At 46.2% G+C, this 16877-nt stretch overlaps 1 protein-coding gene across 1 annotated transcript in view; it reads left to right on the forward strand.

The window, feature by feature from the left end:
* Positions 1 to 16877, forward strand: part of COCH (cochlin) — a 403713-nt gene that overhangs the window by 301341 nt on the left and 85495 nt on the right. Inside the window, exon 10 of the mRNA XM_069209058.1 lies at positions 4009 to 4235. Within this exon, the coding sequence (XP_069065159.1) occupies positions 4009 to 4235 (227 nt within the window). The remainder of the gene's footprint in view (positions 1 to 4008; positions 4236 to 16877) is intronic.

Here is a 16877-nt window from a genome sequence, read left to right on the forward strand (position 1 = left end):
ACCCAGTCATGCTGCAGGGAAAGCTTCTAGAAGGTCCTAGAAAGGGACCACACCCTAACACACTCAGTAAGCTTGCAGCAATACATTGCAAATGAACAGTTATTGCAAACATCATTAATAGTGTTTTTCAAGGTTAAAGTCTGCAATGCAAAAGGTTAACATACTGCATATAAATACAATGCATGAATTAGGTCCTTGCATAAAGGTTGGGTTTTTGCATTTTTAGTCACCCGTAGAGCAGGTACTGCCCTGATGTTGACACTCCTCAAGCATAAGTCCCCACCACTCTGTACCCGACGCCCCTGCCCGTGTCCAGAGAAACCAACGAGAGGATCCCCAGGTGACTTCAACAACGTGTCCACCCTGGGCTAACCTCTCTGCACCCCCACGACGACGCCTGCAGAGGGAATCCTGAGGAACCCTGTAAGGAAATGCCTCCTTGGCATGGTTACCCCCTAACTTTTTGCCCTTGCTGATGCCAAGTTATGATTTGAAAGTGTGCTGAGTCCTGCTAACCAGGCCCCAGCACCAGTGTTCTTTCCCTAACCTGTACCTTTGTTTCCACAATTGGCACACCCTGGCATCCAGGTAAGTCCCTTGTAACTGGTACCCCTGGTACCAAGGGCCCTGATGCCAGGGAAGGTCTCTAAGGGCTGCAGCATTTCTTATGCCACCCTGGGGACCCCTCACTCAGCACAGACACACTGCTTGCCAGCTTGTGTGTGCTGGTGGGGAGAAAATGACTAAGTCGACATGGCACTTCCCTCAGGGTGCCATGCCAACCTCACACTGCCTATGGCATAGATAAGTCACCCCTCTAGCAGGCCTTACAGCCCTAAGGCAGGGTGCACTATACCATAGGTGAGTGCACAGGTGCATGAGCACTATGCCCCTACAGTGTCTAGGCAAAACCTTCGACATTGTAAGTGCAGGGTAGCCATAAGAGTATATGGTCTGGGAGTCTGTCATACACAAACTCCACAGCACCATAATGGCTACACTGAAAACTGGGAAGTTTGGTATCAAACTTCTCAGCACAATAAATGCACACTGATGCCAGTGTACATTTTATTGTGAAATACACCCCAGAGGACATCTTAGAGATGCCCCCTGAAAACATACCCGACTTCCAGTGTGGGCTGACTAGTTTTGCCAGCCTGCCACACACCAAACATGTTGCTGGCCACATGGGGAGAGTGCCTTTGTCACTCTGTGGCTAGTAACAAAGCCTGTACTGGGTGGAGGAGCTACTCACCTCCCCCTGCAGGAACTGTAACACCTGGCGGTGAACCTCAAAGGCTCACCCCCTTTGTTACAGGGCCCCAGGGCACTCCAACTAGTGGAGATGCCCGCCCCCTCCTGCCACGGCCCCACTTTTGGCGGCAAGGCCGGAGGAGATAATGAGAAAAACAAGGAGGAGTCACTGGCCAGTCAGGACAGCCCCTAAGGTGTCCTGAGCTGAGGTGACTCTGACTTTTAGAAATTCTCCATCTTGCAGATGGAGGATTCCCCCAATAGGATTAGGGATGTGCCCCCCCCTCCCCTCAGGGAGGAGGCACAAAGAGGGTGTAGCCACCCTCGGGGCTAGTAGCCATTGGCTACTAACCTCCCAGACCTAAACACACCCCTAAATTGAGTATTTAGGGGCTCCCAGAACCTAGCAAGATAGATTCCTGCAACCTGAAGACAAAGAAGGACTGCTGACCTGAAAGCCCTGCAGAGAAGATGAAGACACCAACTGCTTTGGCCCCATCCCTACCAGCCTGTCTCCCCACTTCAAGAAAAACTGCAACAGCGACGCGTTCCCCAGGGTCCAGCGACCTCTGAAGCCTCAGAGGACTACCCTGCATCTAAAAGGACCAAGAACTCCAGAGGACAGCGGCTCTGCTCCAAAGAAGAAACAACTTTGCAACAAAGAAACAACTTTTAAAGGACTGCACGTTTCCTGCCGGAAGCGTGAGACTTTCCACTCTGCACCTGATGCCCCCGGCTCGTTCTGCGGAGCAACAACACTACAGGGAGGACTCCCCGGCGACTGCGACCCTGTAAATAGCCAGAGTTGACCCCCCTCAGCCCCCCCCCCCCCCCAAGCGATGCCTGCAGAGGGAATGCAGAGGGAATCCAGAGGCTCCCCCTGACCGCGACTGCCTGCTTCTAAGAACACGACGCCTGGTAAAGACACTGCACCCGCATCCCCCAGGACCTGAAGGATCCGACCTCCAGTGCAGAAACGGCCCCCAGGTGACCCTCTCCCTTGCCCAGGTGGTGGCTACCCTGAGGAGCCCCCCCCCCTTGCCCGCCTGCTTCGTTGAAGAGACCCCTGGGTCTCCCATTGAAACCTATTGCAAACCCGACGTGTGTTTGCACTCTGCACCTGGCCACCCCCGTGCCGCTGAGGGTGTACTTTTTGTGGTGACTTGTGACCCCCCGGTGCCCTACAAAACCCCCCTGGTCTGCCCTCCGAAGTCGCGGGTACCTACCTGCTGGCAGACTGGAACCGGGGCACCCCCCTTCTCCATTGAAGCCTATGCGTTTTGGTCACCACTTTGACCTCTGCACCTGACTGGCCCTGAGCTGCTGGTGTGGTAACTTTGGGGTTGCCCTGAACACCCAACGGTGGGCTACATTGGACCCAACTTTGAACCATGTAGGTGGTTTACTTACCTGCAAAACTAACAAATACTTACCTCCCCCAGGAACTATTGAAATTTGCACTGTCTAATTTTAAAATAGCTTATTGCCATTTTTGCCAAAACTGTACATGCTATTTTGCTGATTCAAAGTTCCTATGATACCTAAGTGAAGTACCTTTCATTTGAAGTATTGATTGTAAATCTTGAACCTGTGGTTCTTAAAATAAACTAAGAAAATATATTTATCTATACAAAAACCTATTGGCCTGGAATTGTCTGAGTGTGTGTTCCTCATTTATTGCCTGTATGTACAACAAATGCTTAACACTACCCTCTGATAAGCCTACTGCTCGACCACACTACCACAAAATAGAGCATTAGAATTATCTCTTTTTGCCACTGTCTTACCTCTAAGGGGAACCCTTGGACCCTGTGCATGCTATTTCTTACTTTGAAATAGTTCATACAGAGCCAACTTCCTACAAGCGCCTCACAGGAGGGTTCTAAAGGGTGGTGTATTCTGATTGGAGGATTCGGGATTTTTTTTTTTTTTTACAAAATGACTGTGATGTGTTACCTAAGCTAAAGGCTCATGCATGTAATGTATATCTGCATTGGAGCATGGCTTTTGTATAACACCGGGGACTCCCATCTCAATGGCGGGGAAGGATTCAAGCATTTGAATTTATGAAAGTTTCCAATAATGGAGAACTACAGTTACAGGTAAGTAACTTATTTCTTTACTTGCGCTATGTTTTAGGGTTGCAGTCGAATAAAGCATGTTCTTTAAAAGGTAATAAACTTGTTCTCAACCGGTTATGTTTGCACTAGTGTAATTTTACATTTCAAATTGAAAATTCATCAAACACATTCTAGGTGTAAACATGTTATGTTTATATGTAAAATGTATTTTAAAAAAAGGACCACTTACTTAGTGAAAAACTGCTCTGGGATGTTGCACATGGGTGTTTGCTATTTCTGATTTCAATGAAGAATCCTGTGATGGAAAACTAGGATTAAAAGTAAGTTATTTTCTCCACTGAAATGGAGAACTAGGATTAAAAATAAGTTATTTTTACCACTGAAATAATGACTCTTGTTTTACATCATGAATGAAGCCTGCCTGGCACCACTTGTGCCCAGCTATTGAGCGAGCATTTTTCCACATCCAATTTGATGCCTGGGTAGTATGTTGAAAGATGATAACTGTGGAAAGATGAACTATCAACAGAAGTAAAATGAAGTTGAATAATTATATTTCTCTACATGTCCCCAACAGCATTTAGATTTTATCAGTAGTTTGTCTTTATTTGACGATTTTAGAACCAGTACATATTTTGGTATATCCTCACTATTTTAATTTGTTTTAATTCAGGAAGAGCATTGAAGCATACAGCACAGACCTTCTTCACCCCTGAAAATGGAGTTCGAAAAGGGATACCGAAGGTTGTTGTGATATTCCTAGATGGTTGGCCTTCTGACAACATTGAAGAAGCTGGTGTGGTGGCCAAAGAATTTGGAATTAATGTATTTATTGTGTCGGTAGCAAGGCCTGCTCCTGAAGAACTGGGTATGGTGCAAGACACTACCTTCATTGACAAGGTACAAGAAAAAGTTATTGTTTACATTACTTGCTTGTGACATGGTATATCATATATTACACAGATCAGTTATTGATTGACCTACATTTAGCTGCGCTACCTAGGAATACAGGACAATTCTAATAAATAACTACACAAAAATGTGGACTCAAGATTCTCTCTCAGGGGCTCTGTGTCATAAGGACTAAATAATCCCACCCATGTGCGGAAATCCCGGAAAACTTCTTATAATATATCTTCTTAAGTGTACATGTTCGCCTTTCTTCCAGTAAGCCTGGAAGACACTTAAGACATGAAAATTGTGCAGCCTATAAGAAAGGCTAGTGGCCAATTTCTACAGATTGCATTTGAAAAAAGGGTAATGAATGTATAAGTCATAATGATTGGAAAAAGGTTATTTCACTTAAGTCTTTCAGAAACCATTTTTTTTAAAAAGAGAAAGATGAAGGAAAAGAGGACAGTGTTGCCTATAGGCTGCCATTATGTAAATGTGAAAATAGTGTCTGCGCTTTTAAGGTCCCAGAGACCACCAGTATCCCATCATGCCCAACAGGTGTCAGTTGCTTAATTTCTTTTTGACAAGATGTGACAGTATCAGATAGGCCCAATAATCGCCTCTGCCATCTCCACCAGGAAGGCGGGAGGGTTGCTTTTGACGTCAAATGAGATTCCCTGAGAGAGAACTAGGATTACAGGTAAGAAACCTTTCCTTCTCTCTTAGGGGATCTCCATTGATAGTCCCGCCCATGTGCGGGGATCCCAGAGCACTTTTTTATAGTATAACTTGTGTAGATGCAGAATCACTTAAAAAAAAAAAAAACATTATTCAGATAACCATACATACATATATATAATTTATTGCTAATATTCTGCAAAACAGTCTAAGGTGGTCATTATGAACTCAGCAGAAACAACCGCTGTGTTCATGCTGGCGGTCAAAACACTGACAGCCAGCGACCCCAGAACCCCGCCGCCCAGATAATGAACATTTCTATGAGCCGGCGGGCGGAAACCTTGTTTCCGACTGCCAACTCACAGAAAGACTCGGCCGGGACATTGACGGCGGCTAGACTCGGCCGGGACATTGACGGCGGCTCCACATGGAGCCGCCGTCAATGCCTCTGTGTGGCAGGTGCAGTTGCACCCACTGCGCGACGGGGCTCTGCACCTGGGCCCCTGCACTGCCCATGCAAAGTGCATGGGCAGTTCAGGGGCACCCCCTCCGCCAGCCATTTCCTGGCGGGATATCCCGCCAGGAAAAGGCTGGCGGGAAATGAAACATAATCCGCAGGGTAGCACAGCTACCCTGGCGGATGGTGTTTCAACCCGCCGCCAGGCTGCCTGACGGCTGGAGCCTGGCGATGGGTGATGGCTGCCGCTGGCGGCCGTCACCGCGTACATTATGTGGCGGTTTGGCCCACCATGATCATAATGAGGGCCTAAATCTCTTTCACAAACCCTTTATATATTTTTTATTTTTTTAAGTAGCGAGATGAAAGATAGCAGGACAGTGTAGTCCCATAGGCTGCCATTATGCAAGATTAAAACAGTGTCTGCGCCTTTAAGGATAAAGGGACCACCAGTATCCCATCATGCCCAGAATGTGGCAGTTGCTTCATTTCTTTTTTCCTACTCCTGGTGACAGCATCTTGAAGCACTGAGCTGGGCCTTTTAGATTTTATTTCTCTTAAAAAATCACCAGAGGATTTTTGTGACAACTACGTTATTCAACATTTTTCGTCTTTCCCTTACATTCTCTGACTTTTTCTGACAGAAAATTGTAGTATCTTGTCAAACAAAATGCCTTCTTTACTTGACAAGTGCCCTGCTTTTAGAAATAAGGCCAAGTCAGACCCTCACAACGTCTGTATTATTTGCCTTACACAGAGCCATGTTACTGACAAATGCCACCATTGCTGTTTTCAAGGCGCACTCTGAGGAAGAGAGAGAAGAGTCACCTCCTTGGCAGAGAAGAGCGACGCAAGCAGCTGGTGCAGTCTGAAGGTGGGACATCAGAGCTAGGAGAGAGTCAGTCCTCTACCAGTTCTCTTCCATCTGCCTCTAAGGAGTACAGGCATGAAAGTTCCAAAAAGAGGAGTTCCTGTCCAAAAACAACAACATTCCAGGTCAACGTTGAAAGGATCGACATCAAGACAAAGTACTGCACCCACTTGTTCTCCGGCTGGGCCGATGTCGAGAATGAGGCAAAAATCGACACCTAGACAGGGGAGGTAGACGCCGAAGACACTTCCACAGTTGAGAAGAAGGTTGAGGCAGAGAGCTCTATCGGCATGGAGGAGTCTGTCGACGTCAAGGCGTAGAAGGAGGTTGAGGAGTGTATCGACGTCAAGAACATTGCTACATGAGGAAGAAAGGAATCTGAGATGCATTTCTACATCTCCTGACTCCAAATACTCTCCAGACTCTACTCTCCTTCACCAGTATTGTTGTCAGATCCTACTACTACTCTGCCACCACCCCCTGCCCCACCTTTGTTGCCTCCTCCATGGCATATATTTCCGACATCTCTTACATCAGGGCCAATTCCTCATGTGGAGGCTCCCTCTTCCGAGGTCAACAATTTCTACATGTAGATCGCATCAAGAACGTGCTATCATTCGTGCCACTCCAGAAGCCCCAGATCCCAGCATTCTTCCTTCCGTCCATCTTCAAGGTGCTGTACCCATCATCATCACTCTACTAGATCAAGATCACACACAAGATCTAGACAGTATTCTTGTTACCACTCTTCCACTTCCACAGGAAGATATTCCCTGACATTGTTAGACTTGCCACCACCGCGAATCTCCCCGGTGGATGACATCTTAACCTTCCAAGAGGTCCTGGAGAGAGGGGCTGCGAAGGTCAACTGACATGTGTCTGTCCCAACACCTTCCACGTCAGTCATGTTTGAGATGCTTAACCCTCGTCGTGCCTCACGGCCTGTCATCCCATTGGTGCAGGACCTCTTAGAAATAGCAATGAAACTATTTCTGACTCCAGCCTCAGCTAAGCCTGCTCCATCCAGGCTGCAGAAGAAATATGGACCTCTCGAGCAGGATCCTCATTTTCTCCACTCCGACCCGCCTCCAGACTGTCGTGTTAGCGGCCAAGAAACAACATGCTACTGCTCCTTCGTCTTTTGTACTATCTAACAAGGAGAGAAAGAAGCTGGACTCAGTAGGCCACAAAGTGTGCAGTACAGCTGCAACAACTATGAAAGCAGAAAGTGCATCAGCTCTTCTGAGAAGATATGGTAGAGCTTTATGCTGCTCCATCCAATTGTTTGCTGATGATCTTCCCACAGAAAGACATGAAGATTACCTAGAGGTTGTCAATGAAGGAATGATGGTCTCCAATCAGCTCATACGGGCCGCAGCTGATTCCTCCTTGCTAGTGGCACATGAGTACTGTCAATGAGTGGCATTGCACAGGCACTCCTGGCTTAGATTCACAGCCCTCAAAAATGGTTCTCAACAAAGAATCCTGTATCTGTCTTTCTCAGGATCAACATTCTGTGGCAGGCTTACAGGTGATGAGATGGCTCGGCTGAAATATCTGTGTGGTGGGCATAGAAAAGCAGAAAGAACAGAAACTGCCTTATAAGCCCTACCAGCTGCATTTTTACTCCCAGAGGGTTGAAACCCCTCATTGGTAACCCCAAGCCCCTCCCCCGTTACCCACTCTAGTAGGGGAAAACCTTTTGCATTTTCTGGAAGAGTGGCAAAACATCACAAAAGATGCCTGAAAGTGAGTATCGTCTCAGGTTCTCAAGTCCTCCACTACATATACTACCAAAGCCATCCAATCAACATCTGCAGATGCTGTGATCGATGGTCAACATCCTTCTCCAGTTACAAGCAGTGGAGTTCGTTCCTCTCAAACAGGGAACAGCATTTACTCTCAATGCTTTCTGGAAAAAAAGAAAGGCCCCGAGAACGAGTTTAGACCCATTCTCGACTTGAAATTGGCCAACAAATGGATTCGGCAAAAGAGATTTTGAATGCTAGCACTGCATCAGATCTATCCCCAGTTACACCAGGGAGATTGGCTCTGTTCCATAGACCTTCAGAATGTCTACTTCCATATACCAACAGCCAGGAAGCATTACAAGTTCTTGAGGTTGGTGGTGGGTCAGTACCATTATCAATATGCTTTCATTTGGGCTCATGTCAGCACCCAGAACATCCTCAAAGTGCATGGTGCTGGTAGCTGCCCACCGAAGGAAAGTTTGAGTCTTTGTCTACCCCTACGTAGATGATAGGCTCATCAAGGCATCAAATGCTCAGGAAGCCCGTTTTCACTATCGATGGACAAGCGATCTCCCACGTAGATTAGGGCTCCATATCAACCGTGCCAAGTCAGTCTATTCCTGTTTAGACGCTTATATGGGGGCCTCCATCAGCACCAGTCATGAAAGAGTGGGTTCTTTTGAGGAGAGATGATTGTCAATCCACTCTCAATAAAGCCTCTAATCCTTTAGTGAAAACAGTGTCATCTCTCCTCGGCTCAATGGCTTTATGCATCTTTCTAACTACGAATGCCCGTCTCCATATGCGTCCTCTTTAGGAATGTCTTGAGGATCAGTGGGACCAATTTGCAGGCAATTAGGAGGACAGGATCACACTCCATGCAACACAGTCTCTGAAATGGTGTTTGCTCTCCGAAGAATCTGCGTCAAGGGATGCTCTTCCATCAGGAGGTTCCCTCCCAGACCATAGTAACAAACACCACATTACTAGGATAGAAAGCATACATGGTTCACCTCCAAATCCAAGGAGCATGGTCTCAAGAAAGAGAGGGCGTACCTCATCAATCTCCTCGATCTTCGCGCAATTCACCTGGCGCTGAAAGCTTTTCTTCTATCATTCACAACCAGATCCCTGCTTTTTCAGACGGACAACACAACCATTACTACCTCGACAAGCAGGGAGGAACAAAGTCTAGGCCTCTTTCTCACGAGAACCATATAATCTGGAAGTGGCTCACACCCAGAGTCCTAAGGATCACAGCAACTCATCACCCAGAGGTCCAAAATGTACAAGGAGACTCCCTGAGCAGGGTTCTGCAGGAAAATCACAAATGCATCCTTCACGACAACATCATAAAATACATCTTCAAACTGGGGGGCGCTACACACATTGATTTGTTCACCACCACAGAAAATAAAAGGTGTCCTGGCTTCTCTTCAAGGTACTTTAAACCAGGGACATTGAGGAATGCTATATGGATCAACTAGTCCGGCAGACTTCTTTACATCTTTTCTCCGATCCCCCTGATCCCGTCAGTTCATGTCAAGCTGCCCTACTTGAAAACCAGAATGATCTTGACTGCTCCAGAGTGGCCACGTCAATGGTTGTTCACAAACCTTCTTCACTGGTCAGAGCGTCCATATCTCAAGCTGAAATGCAGACCGGATCTTCTAACAAAATTCAGAGGACAGATGGTTCACTCCAATCTCTCCTCCTTGAATTTGGCAGCATGGCTCCTCAGCTAGTTCAGTATGGACCCTTGAACCTGCTGCAAGATTGTATGAACATTCTCAAGTAGGCTAAACCACCATCAACTCGTTCAGCTTACTATTTCAAATGGAAGAGATTTTGCATTTGGTGTTCTAACAAGAACGTGGACCCAACAACCTGGCAGGAAGATGTAATTCTTCCTTACCTATTTGGCAAAATCTGGCTTACAATTCTCTTCCATAAAAGTTAATCTAGCCGCTCTTACTGCCTACAGCAAATGTCCTTCACAAACCTCTTTTTTTTTTTTTTCAAAATCCCAATCGTAAAAGGCTTCTTAGAGGGGTTAAAGAAGGATTTGCCTCCCATAAGACGTCCATCTCTCCCTTGGGAGCTCAATATAGTACTCTCATGCCTCACGCAGACTCCTTTTGAGCCCATTCACAAACCTTCCTTACAACACCTCTAGTTGAAACTGCTTTCCTCACAGCCATTGCATCAGCGTGCAGGGTCAGTGAAATCCAGGCGTTGTGTGTTCTTGAACCTTACACTATCTTCCATTCCAACAAAGTAGTGATGAGGACAATTACCTTACCAATCTACTTTCAGCATCCTTCCACACCGGCTGAAAAAAAGCTCCATCCCTTGATGTGAGGCATGTCTTAAAGTTTTATCTAGACAGAACACAAGACCTATGAAGATCTGACCAATTGTTTATAAACTACATTCCGGTCCGCACAGTCCTAGCTGCTTCCAAACAATCCATCTCCTTATGGATAGTGTACTGCATTTTTTATGCTACCAGAAAGCCAACAAGTCCTTATCTGCTAGACTTAAGGCAAATTCTAGTAGGGGCAAAGAGGCTATGACCATGTTAATGAGAAATGTTCTTATGGCTGAAATTTGCAAAGCAGCTACATGGAGCTCTGTTCACATATTCACCAAGCACTATTGCTTGGACTCGGAGGCTAGAATAGATGAACAAGAAGGACAAGCCTCCCTTGGAAATGTGTTTGCTTAAATGGCTAGTTCCTGTGTCTTTTCTACCACCCTTGGCTTGCTGCTCTATTCAGTGCCTATGATTATCAGTGGAGAGCCCCTAATAGAGAAGGAATGGTTTCTTTCCTGTAGTCCCAGTTCTTGACGTGATATGTAGACCTAATCGTTGGAGAAGGTTGTGGGTCAATTGTTAATGTAGCTTGATTTCTTGAAGTGTTGATGCGTTGATGAGGCAGTCATCTAGGTACGGGTAGGCAAAAATTCCTATCTTTCTGAGGTGTGCAGCTCCCACTGCCATACACTTTGAGAAAATTCTAGGAGGTGATTAGAGGTCAAACAGAAGCACTTTGTACTGTTAATGATTGTGAACTACGACGAACCTCAAGAATTTGCGCTGTTTCTTTGCTATTGGGATATGAAAATATGCATCTTTAGAGGTCTGTCCGAAAGAGCCAGTCTCCCTAATGTAACTGGGGATAGATCACATGCAGTGCCAGCATCCAAAATCTTTCTTGTCAAACCCATTTGTGGCTAGTTTCAAATTGAGAATTTGTTACAAATCTTTCTCAGTCTTCTAGAACACCTCCAATTCTGGGTCTTGGACAAAGGAATAATTCAGATTGAGTAGCCTGGCATCAAAGCAAATTTCTCACTCTTGACAATATAGCCACAGTACATTATAGACCTGGATGTTAGTCTAAGGGGTCAGCCAATGTTTGCAACTTACATTAACTTTTCGTTGAACTTCGACAGAGTTCTCAAGGATCCATCCAGAATTTCTGAAATTAATTATACTTCACACCCCTACTTGGATCCTGATGACCACCTCATTATGCACTTGCAGGAATAAGAAGTTGTCTGTCAATCGGTTCGGTGTCTTTTACTTTCAAGGATTACTTTCAGTGAGTAGCGTGGCTCGAGATAGGCAGTCATTGGCACTTGTGTTAGCAGTTAGTAGGATCTTGAAAGAACATTGCCAGTGCGGTTGGAGCAACAACCTTCACTGAAGGAATTTCACGCTGTTTGGCAGAGCTGCTTTAACTTGAGAATGGATGCAGTTGAGAAAGCAAATCCGTTGTTTCAATTTTAGTGAGTCACATAATCAGATAAGTGCAAATTATTTTTCTTATTCTCTTCTTTCACACACACACCTATATGTGTATATACATATATGAATAGATTTTTATCTGTAGTTGTCGTTTTTACTATTTTCAGAATATCCTAACTATTTTCATTTCCTTTGATCAAGGAAATTAAATATATAATATGAAATGTGAATGTGTATGCCTATTATGGCCCTAGAGACACCATCCACTGGGGCTTGCCTTAATTTTAGGTGGCTGCCCCGCACAAAACGCTCTCTTTCTTTACCAAGATCTAGCTTTCTGCCGATTTTGGTGTAAATTTGTTCAGCGATTTGGGCTGTAGCTGTGTCTAAAGTTCCTATGGACGAATGAATGGGGAAAACACATTTTGGTGTGTGTGCGTCCCTAATTTCTCAGCCCCCACTTGACAGATCACCCAGAAACTTTCCATGTGCCAACTAGTAACAAAAATTAGCACTTTACGTGGAGATTCATTGTACAGTGCCAAATTTATTAGCAACACAAAAAGAACCTGCTCTTTGGTCCATAAAGAAGCCTATCCAGACTTCCACTCTTGCCCCAGGGTGCACACCAGTTATTTCCATGCGGTTGCCAGTGTCAGTCCCCACTGGAACCAGTACTGACTGTTATTGTCACTCCAGCTTCTGGTCCTGAGCCTGGCCTCTATCACGCTATAAAATAACTACGGTGCAACCAGTGGTTATGCAGCCAGACCGCCAATTCAGATGCTCCAGGAAATTTGGGATGTCCCTCGTAGCACTGATGTGACAGAGGGGGACAATCTGCTCCCCCGTTATATGTAACTTTACCAATTCTCCATGTTGCACAAAGGTGACACCAGTGGTCAGGTCTCACCTTAGATAGTTAGTAATGCAGGTATTCCCATAACTTGATGACTGGCTACTCAAGGTATGAAGAGATGAAGTTGACATTTGCTCTCCTTGCGTTTTTCTATCAATAAGCCAAAGTCACACTTGGCCCAATGCAGAGGGTTCCCATCATGGTAGCACTGAAGCCGTCATCACTGTCACAGCAAGAACGGGACATTCAAAATAAGAGCCTGATATTTGGGCTCAGTACTGGGTTTTGGTGAGGATGATTCTAAGGTTTCTTGGGCTCCTAGATTCCTGCATCCTCCGCGTTCCATACGGCAGAGGCCACATGCAGGCCCTGCAGTGGACTCTAATATTTCAGTGAGGCCAGCACTATGGTTGTTTCTGCAATGCAGTTCAGTTCTCACAGAAGATGACTCAGCCCCTCTTGTGGTGGCAGATGAGAGCCAACCTGACCTCCAGCAGGCCACTCTTCCTTGTCTACACAGAATTCACAGTTGTGACAAATGTGCCACTGCTGGGGGAGAAGAGGGGTTTCATGTGGGGAAGGTGAAGATCCCAGGCCTCTGGTCTGCAATGAGATACAGCTCCACAACAACCTTTGGAGCTTTGAGGGATCCATTTTGCCATGAAAGGCTTTCTGCTGACCATCAAAGAAAGGCTGGTACAGCTCCTAACTCAAACTACAGCCACATTGTGGTAGTGCAAAAAGAAAGGTGGTGTGGGGTCCTGGACGTTGTACCAGGGGGATTTACTTCTTTTGAGATGGCTGGAACAGCAGAAGAACTTTTTGGTAGCCAGCTACCCATAGTGATCCCTGAACACAACAGTAGATAAATCAGCTAGTGGATCACCAATGGCGTCTTCATCCTGAAGTGGCACAGGGCATCTTCTATCACAGGGGCATACCTGGCTAGATCTTTTTGCCACTGTTGAATGTGCAGAACAGGCCACGTCCAAGTTACCTTAATAGGAGAGTGTAGTATCTAGAGTGCCTGAGCCTTTACCCTTCATGAGGACCTCCTGTCTCAGCAGCAGGGAAGTCTTCTGCATTTAAATCGCCTCAACCCACACCTCCTTATGTAGAGAGTGAGCAGTGATAGCTAAATTCCTCTGATTTAACTCTTGAAGTGGTAGATGTCATTCTTGCAGCGAGGCTCCCTTTGATAAAGTCCATCTATGCCAGGCACTGGGAAAAGTTTGTGGCCTGGTGTGGAGTTTGTCATCTAGAACCTTTGCAGGCCAAACACACTGATGTACTTCTGCTTTATTTTGTCTATAACCTAGCATAGACTTGCAGTGGCACAATTAAGTATTAATTGATGGCACTTTCCACCAGGTTATGGCTGACGGACCCACCCTCTTTAAGTCACCAGGTTTGATGCGTTTTCTGAAGTGCCTGACATAAGACAATGTCCTAAAGACATAACAGGTATAACATAAGAACGCTACATTTTAGCAGTCTATCCAAGTCCTTATGTAAAAAAGGACCAAACTTGAACCTTAGCCAGTCAGAGAGCACCACCCTCTAGAACCCTCCTGAGAGAAGCTCCAGCACCTCAGATTTTCTACTGCACGTCGTGCTTGGGAGTCTCCGCTGAGCTCTGCTTAGTTTGTTCTTGTGAAGGAAGATTTTCTCACTATATCTGAATTTCTGTTTGCTCATTGGGTATCTCTCATTTACCCATACTTTCTGGAGCCTGTTGTACCAGCAGGAAGTCTGACAGAGAGAGGAAAAAGTCTCTTTAGAGCCTGCACCACTTGTGGGAATAAAAGGCTCCATTCAGAAGACCCTCATACAGATTATATATATTGCCTCTATCCTGAACACCGTGCTACTGACTGTAAGGTATGTCGTACCTTTTCATCAAAGACTTTGAAGGATAGAGAGGGGAGGGGTTGTTGATATGGCTCCAAGTTTAAATCAAGAAAAAACCCTGTCTCGGACTCTGACAGTGAGGAGTCTTCATGGTCTTTTAGGAAGTCACAAAAAAGGCAAAGATCACCGCATTCTGAAAAGGGTTCAAAACAACCCTCAAAGACTTTTAAAAATAACTTACAGGGGCCTGGTGAAGGCCGCAGTCTCTCATCCTCACCTCAGGAAAAAAGATCCTACAAGTCCAGACATCGACCTTCAACATCAAAGGAGGTACCAAAATCCTCCTCCGAGCCTTCTACTCCCCCTCCAAAGGTGTTGATGATGTTCAGAAAGCCTTCTTCAGCTTCTGAAGATAGACAATTCCACCGTTGACGAGGTCATCGTAGTCGACGAGAAAGCACGCGGCAGCTGCATCGACGACGGTAACCAGTCTATCAATGGTGACTTCTTCCTCGTCTACGACATCCACGACGATGGTAACAAAATCTAGGCCGTCGACGTTGAAGATCAAGTCGTCGTTTACAATGATTCCGATGACGACTCCGACGACGACACCATCGACGACGAGGATCCCTACGTCTACGCTGTCGTTGATGACACTTTCGACGGGAGCACTAGGGTTATCGGAGACAACTTAGTCAACGGTACTGCCGTAGATGAAGAGAAAAACACAGTCTGTGTCTGGGAGGGGAGATATCACTCCAAGAGCTACATTCCCAAGCAAGGTTACACCATTAATCCCAACTCATCTTCTGGAGGAAGATTCAGATGACGATGGGCCGTCTGGGGCAGCCCATAGCCCTTCACAACTTCATGTTAAGTGTCAAGAGGATGAAGAGGAATATTATCAGCAGTATTATTCTCCTCAGCGACAGCAGACATATGTACCAGAGGACATGGTTTGTGTTCCGAGTTCCCATAAATCTGATCTACAGGTTATGTTGTCAGATTACAAAAGGAAGTTTCCATCAACGCCACAATGGGCCATTCAAACAGCGCCTCCTCCATTGATGCCTGCCACTCCAGTGCCACAACCTACATCATCTCCTAGATCGGCCAGAAGTACCCCGCAAAGGACTTTCATGCAGGTTACTGACTTCAGATGAAGAGAGGGAAGAAGGAAAATTGCAGGACAACTCGGATTGGGACAACTGTATTTTGCCGACACCCTTTTCTCCATCGCCTACTCGGTGGATTCTCCCCCAGGAGATATTGGGGGTTTCCATAATTTGCTTGAGAGGACAGCAAAGAGATTTGCGACACCCATGCCATCCAAACAGATGGATTGTTTCTTATGACTTCAAGGAGCTGTATCAAAAGAGTGTCCACTCCATGCCGATAGTAGGCTATATCTGGGAGGAAGGTCTCCAAGTAATGAAAAGTCCAGCTACGGTGACAGCAGTCTTGCCTAGGTTGGACAAAAAGTATAAGGCCCCAGAGGAGACTCCAGTGTGTTTCGTTGGTCACCCGAAGCCAGACTCTGTTATAACCCAGGCAGCGCAGAGGCGATCCAAAAATCCATCAATGCCACTTTCAGCTCCTCCAGTCAAAGAAGGGAGAAGACTGGACAACATCGGGGAGCGTTTCTCTTCCATGTCTGGCCTAATAGTGAGGGCAGCAAGTCCATTGGCAATCCTAGGGAGGTATGACAGACAGCTGTGGGCCGATATTGCCCCGTATCTGGACCACCTCTCAGAAGACTCTAAGGTAGAGGTGAAGAAAATCCTCTTGGGGGGGTGAGCGCACCTAAGCTGAGGTGATAAACTGCGTTATGGATATTGCAACAACAGCCTTTCGGCAGCTAGCTGGTGGAGCAGTGCTGCGGCGTCAGGGCTGGCTGAGGGCAACTTTCATTTGTCCAGAGGTTCAGAACAAGGTGGTTGACCTTCCTTTTGATGGAGAGGCGTTGTTTGGCAATCATGTGGATGAGGCCTTGCAAGCCATCAAATCAGACACAGACACTGCAAGGGCCTTAGGGACACTTCAATTTAAGAGAAGAATGCCTTTTCGTGCCTCCAGAGGTCGGGGAGTCTCGACATATTGAGGGGGTTACCAGAGTTTTCGTTACCTATCCTATACTACACAGCATTTTCAACCTCAATACACCCAAAGGCACCCACCTCAGGCATCCTATTCCAGACCCCCTCCTAGGGGAAGACCGCGTCAGGGCAAAGAGGCAGCCAGACGTCAATGACAAGTTTCACGCTCTGGCCACAACCTTACCACAGAGCCGGAAGATAGGAGGAAGGATATCACACTTCTACAAGAAGTGGAAACAAATAACATCATTTCATTGGGTTTTAAACATTGTTCGATTTGGCCATACTTTACAGTTCATTCAACGCCCACCTTCTTTTTCTCCTCAAA

This window comes from Pleurodeles waltl, chromosome 9 (genome assembly GCF_031143425.1).
Source record: "Pleurodeles waltl isolate 20211129_DDA chromosome 9, aPleWal1.hap1.20221129, whole genome shotgun sequence".
NCBI classification, from domain to species: domain Eukaryota; kingdom Metazoa; phylum Chordata; class Amphibia; order Caudata; family Salamandridae; genus Pleurodeles; species Pleurodeles waltl.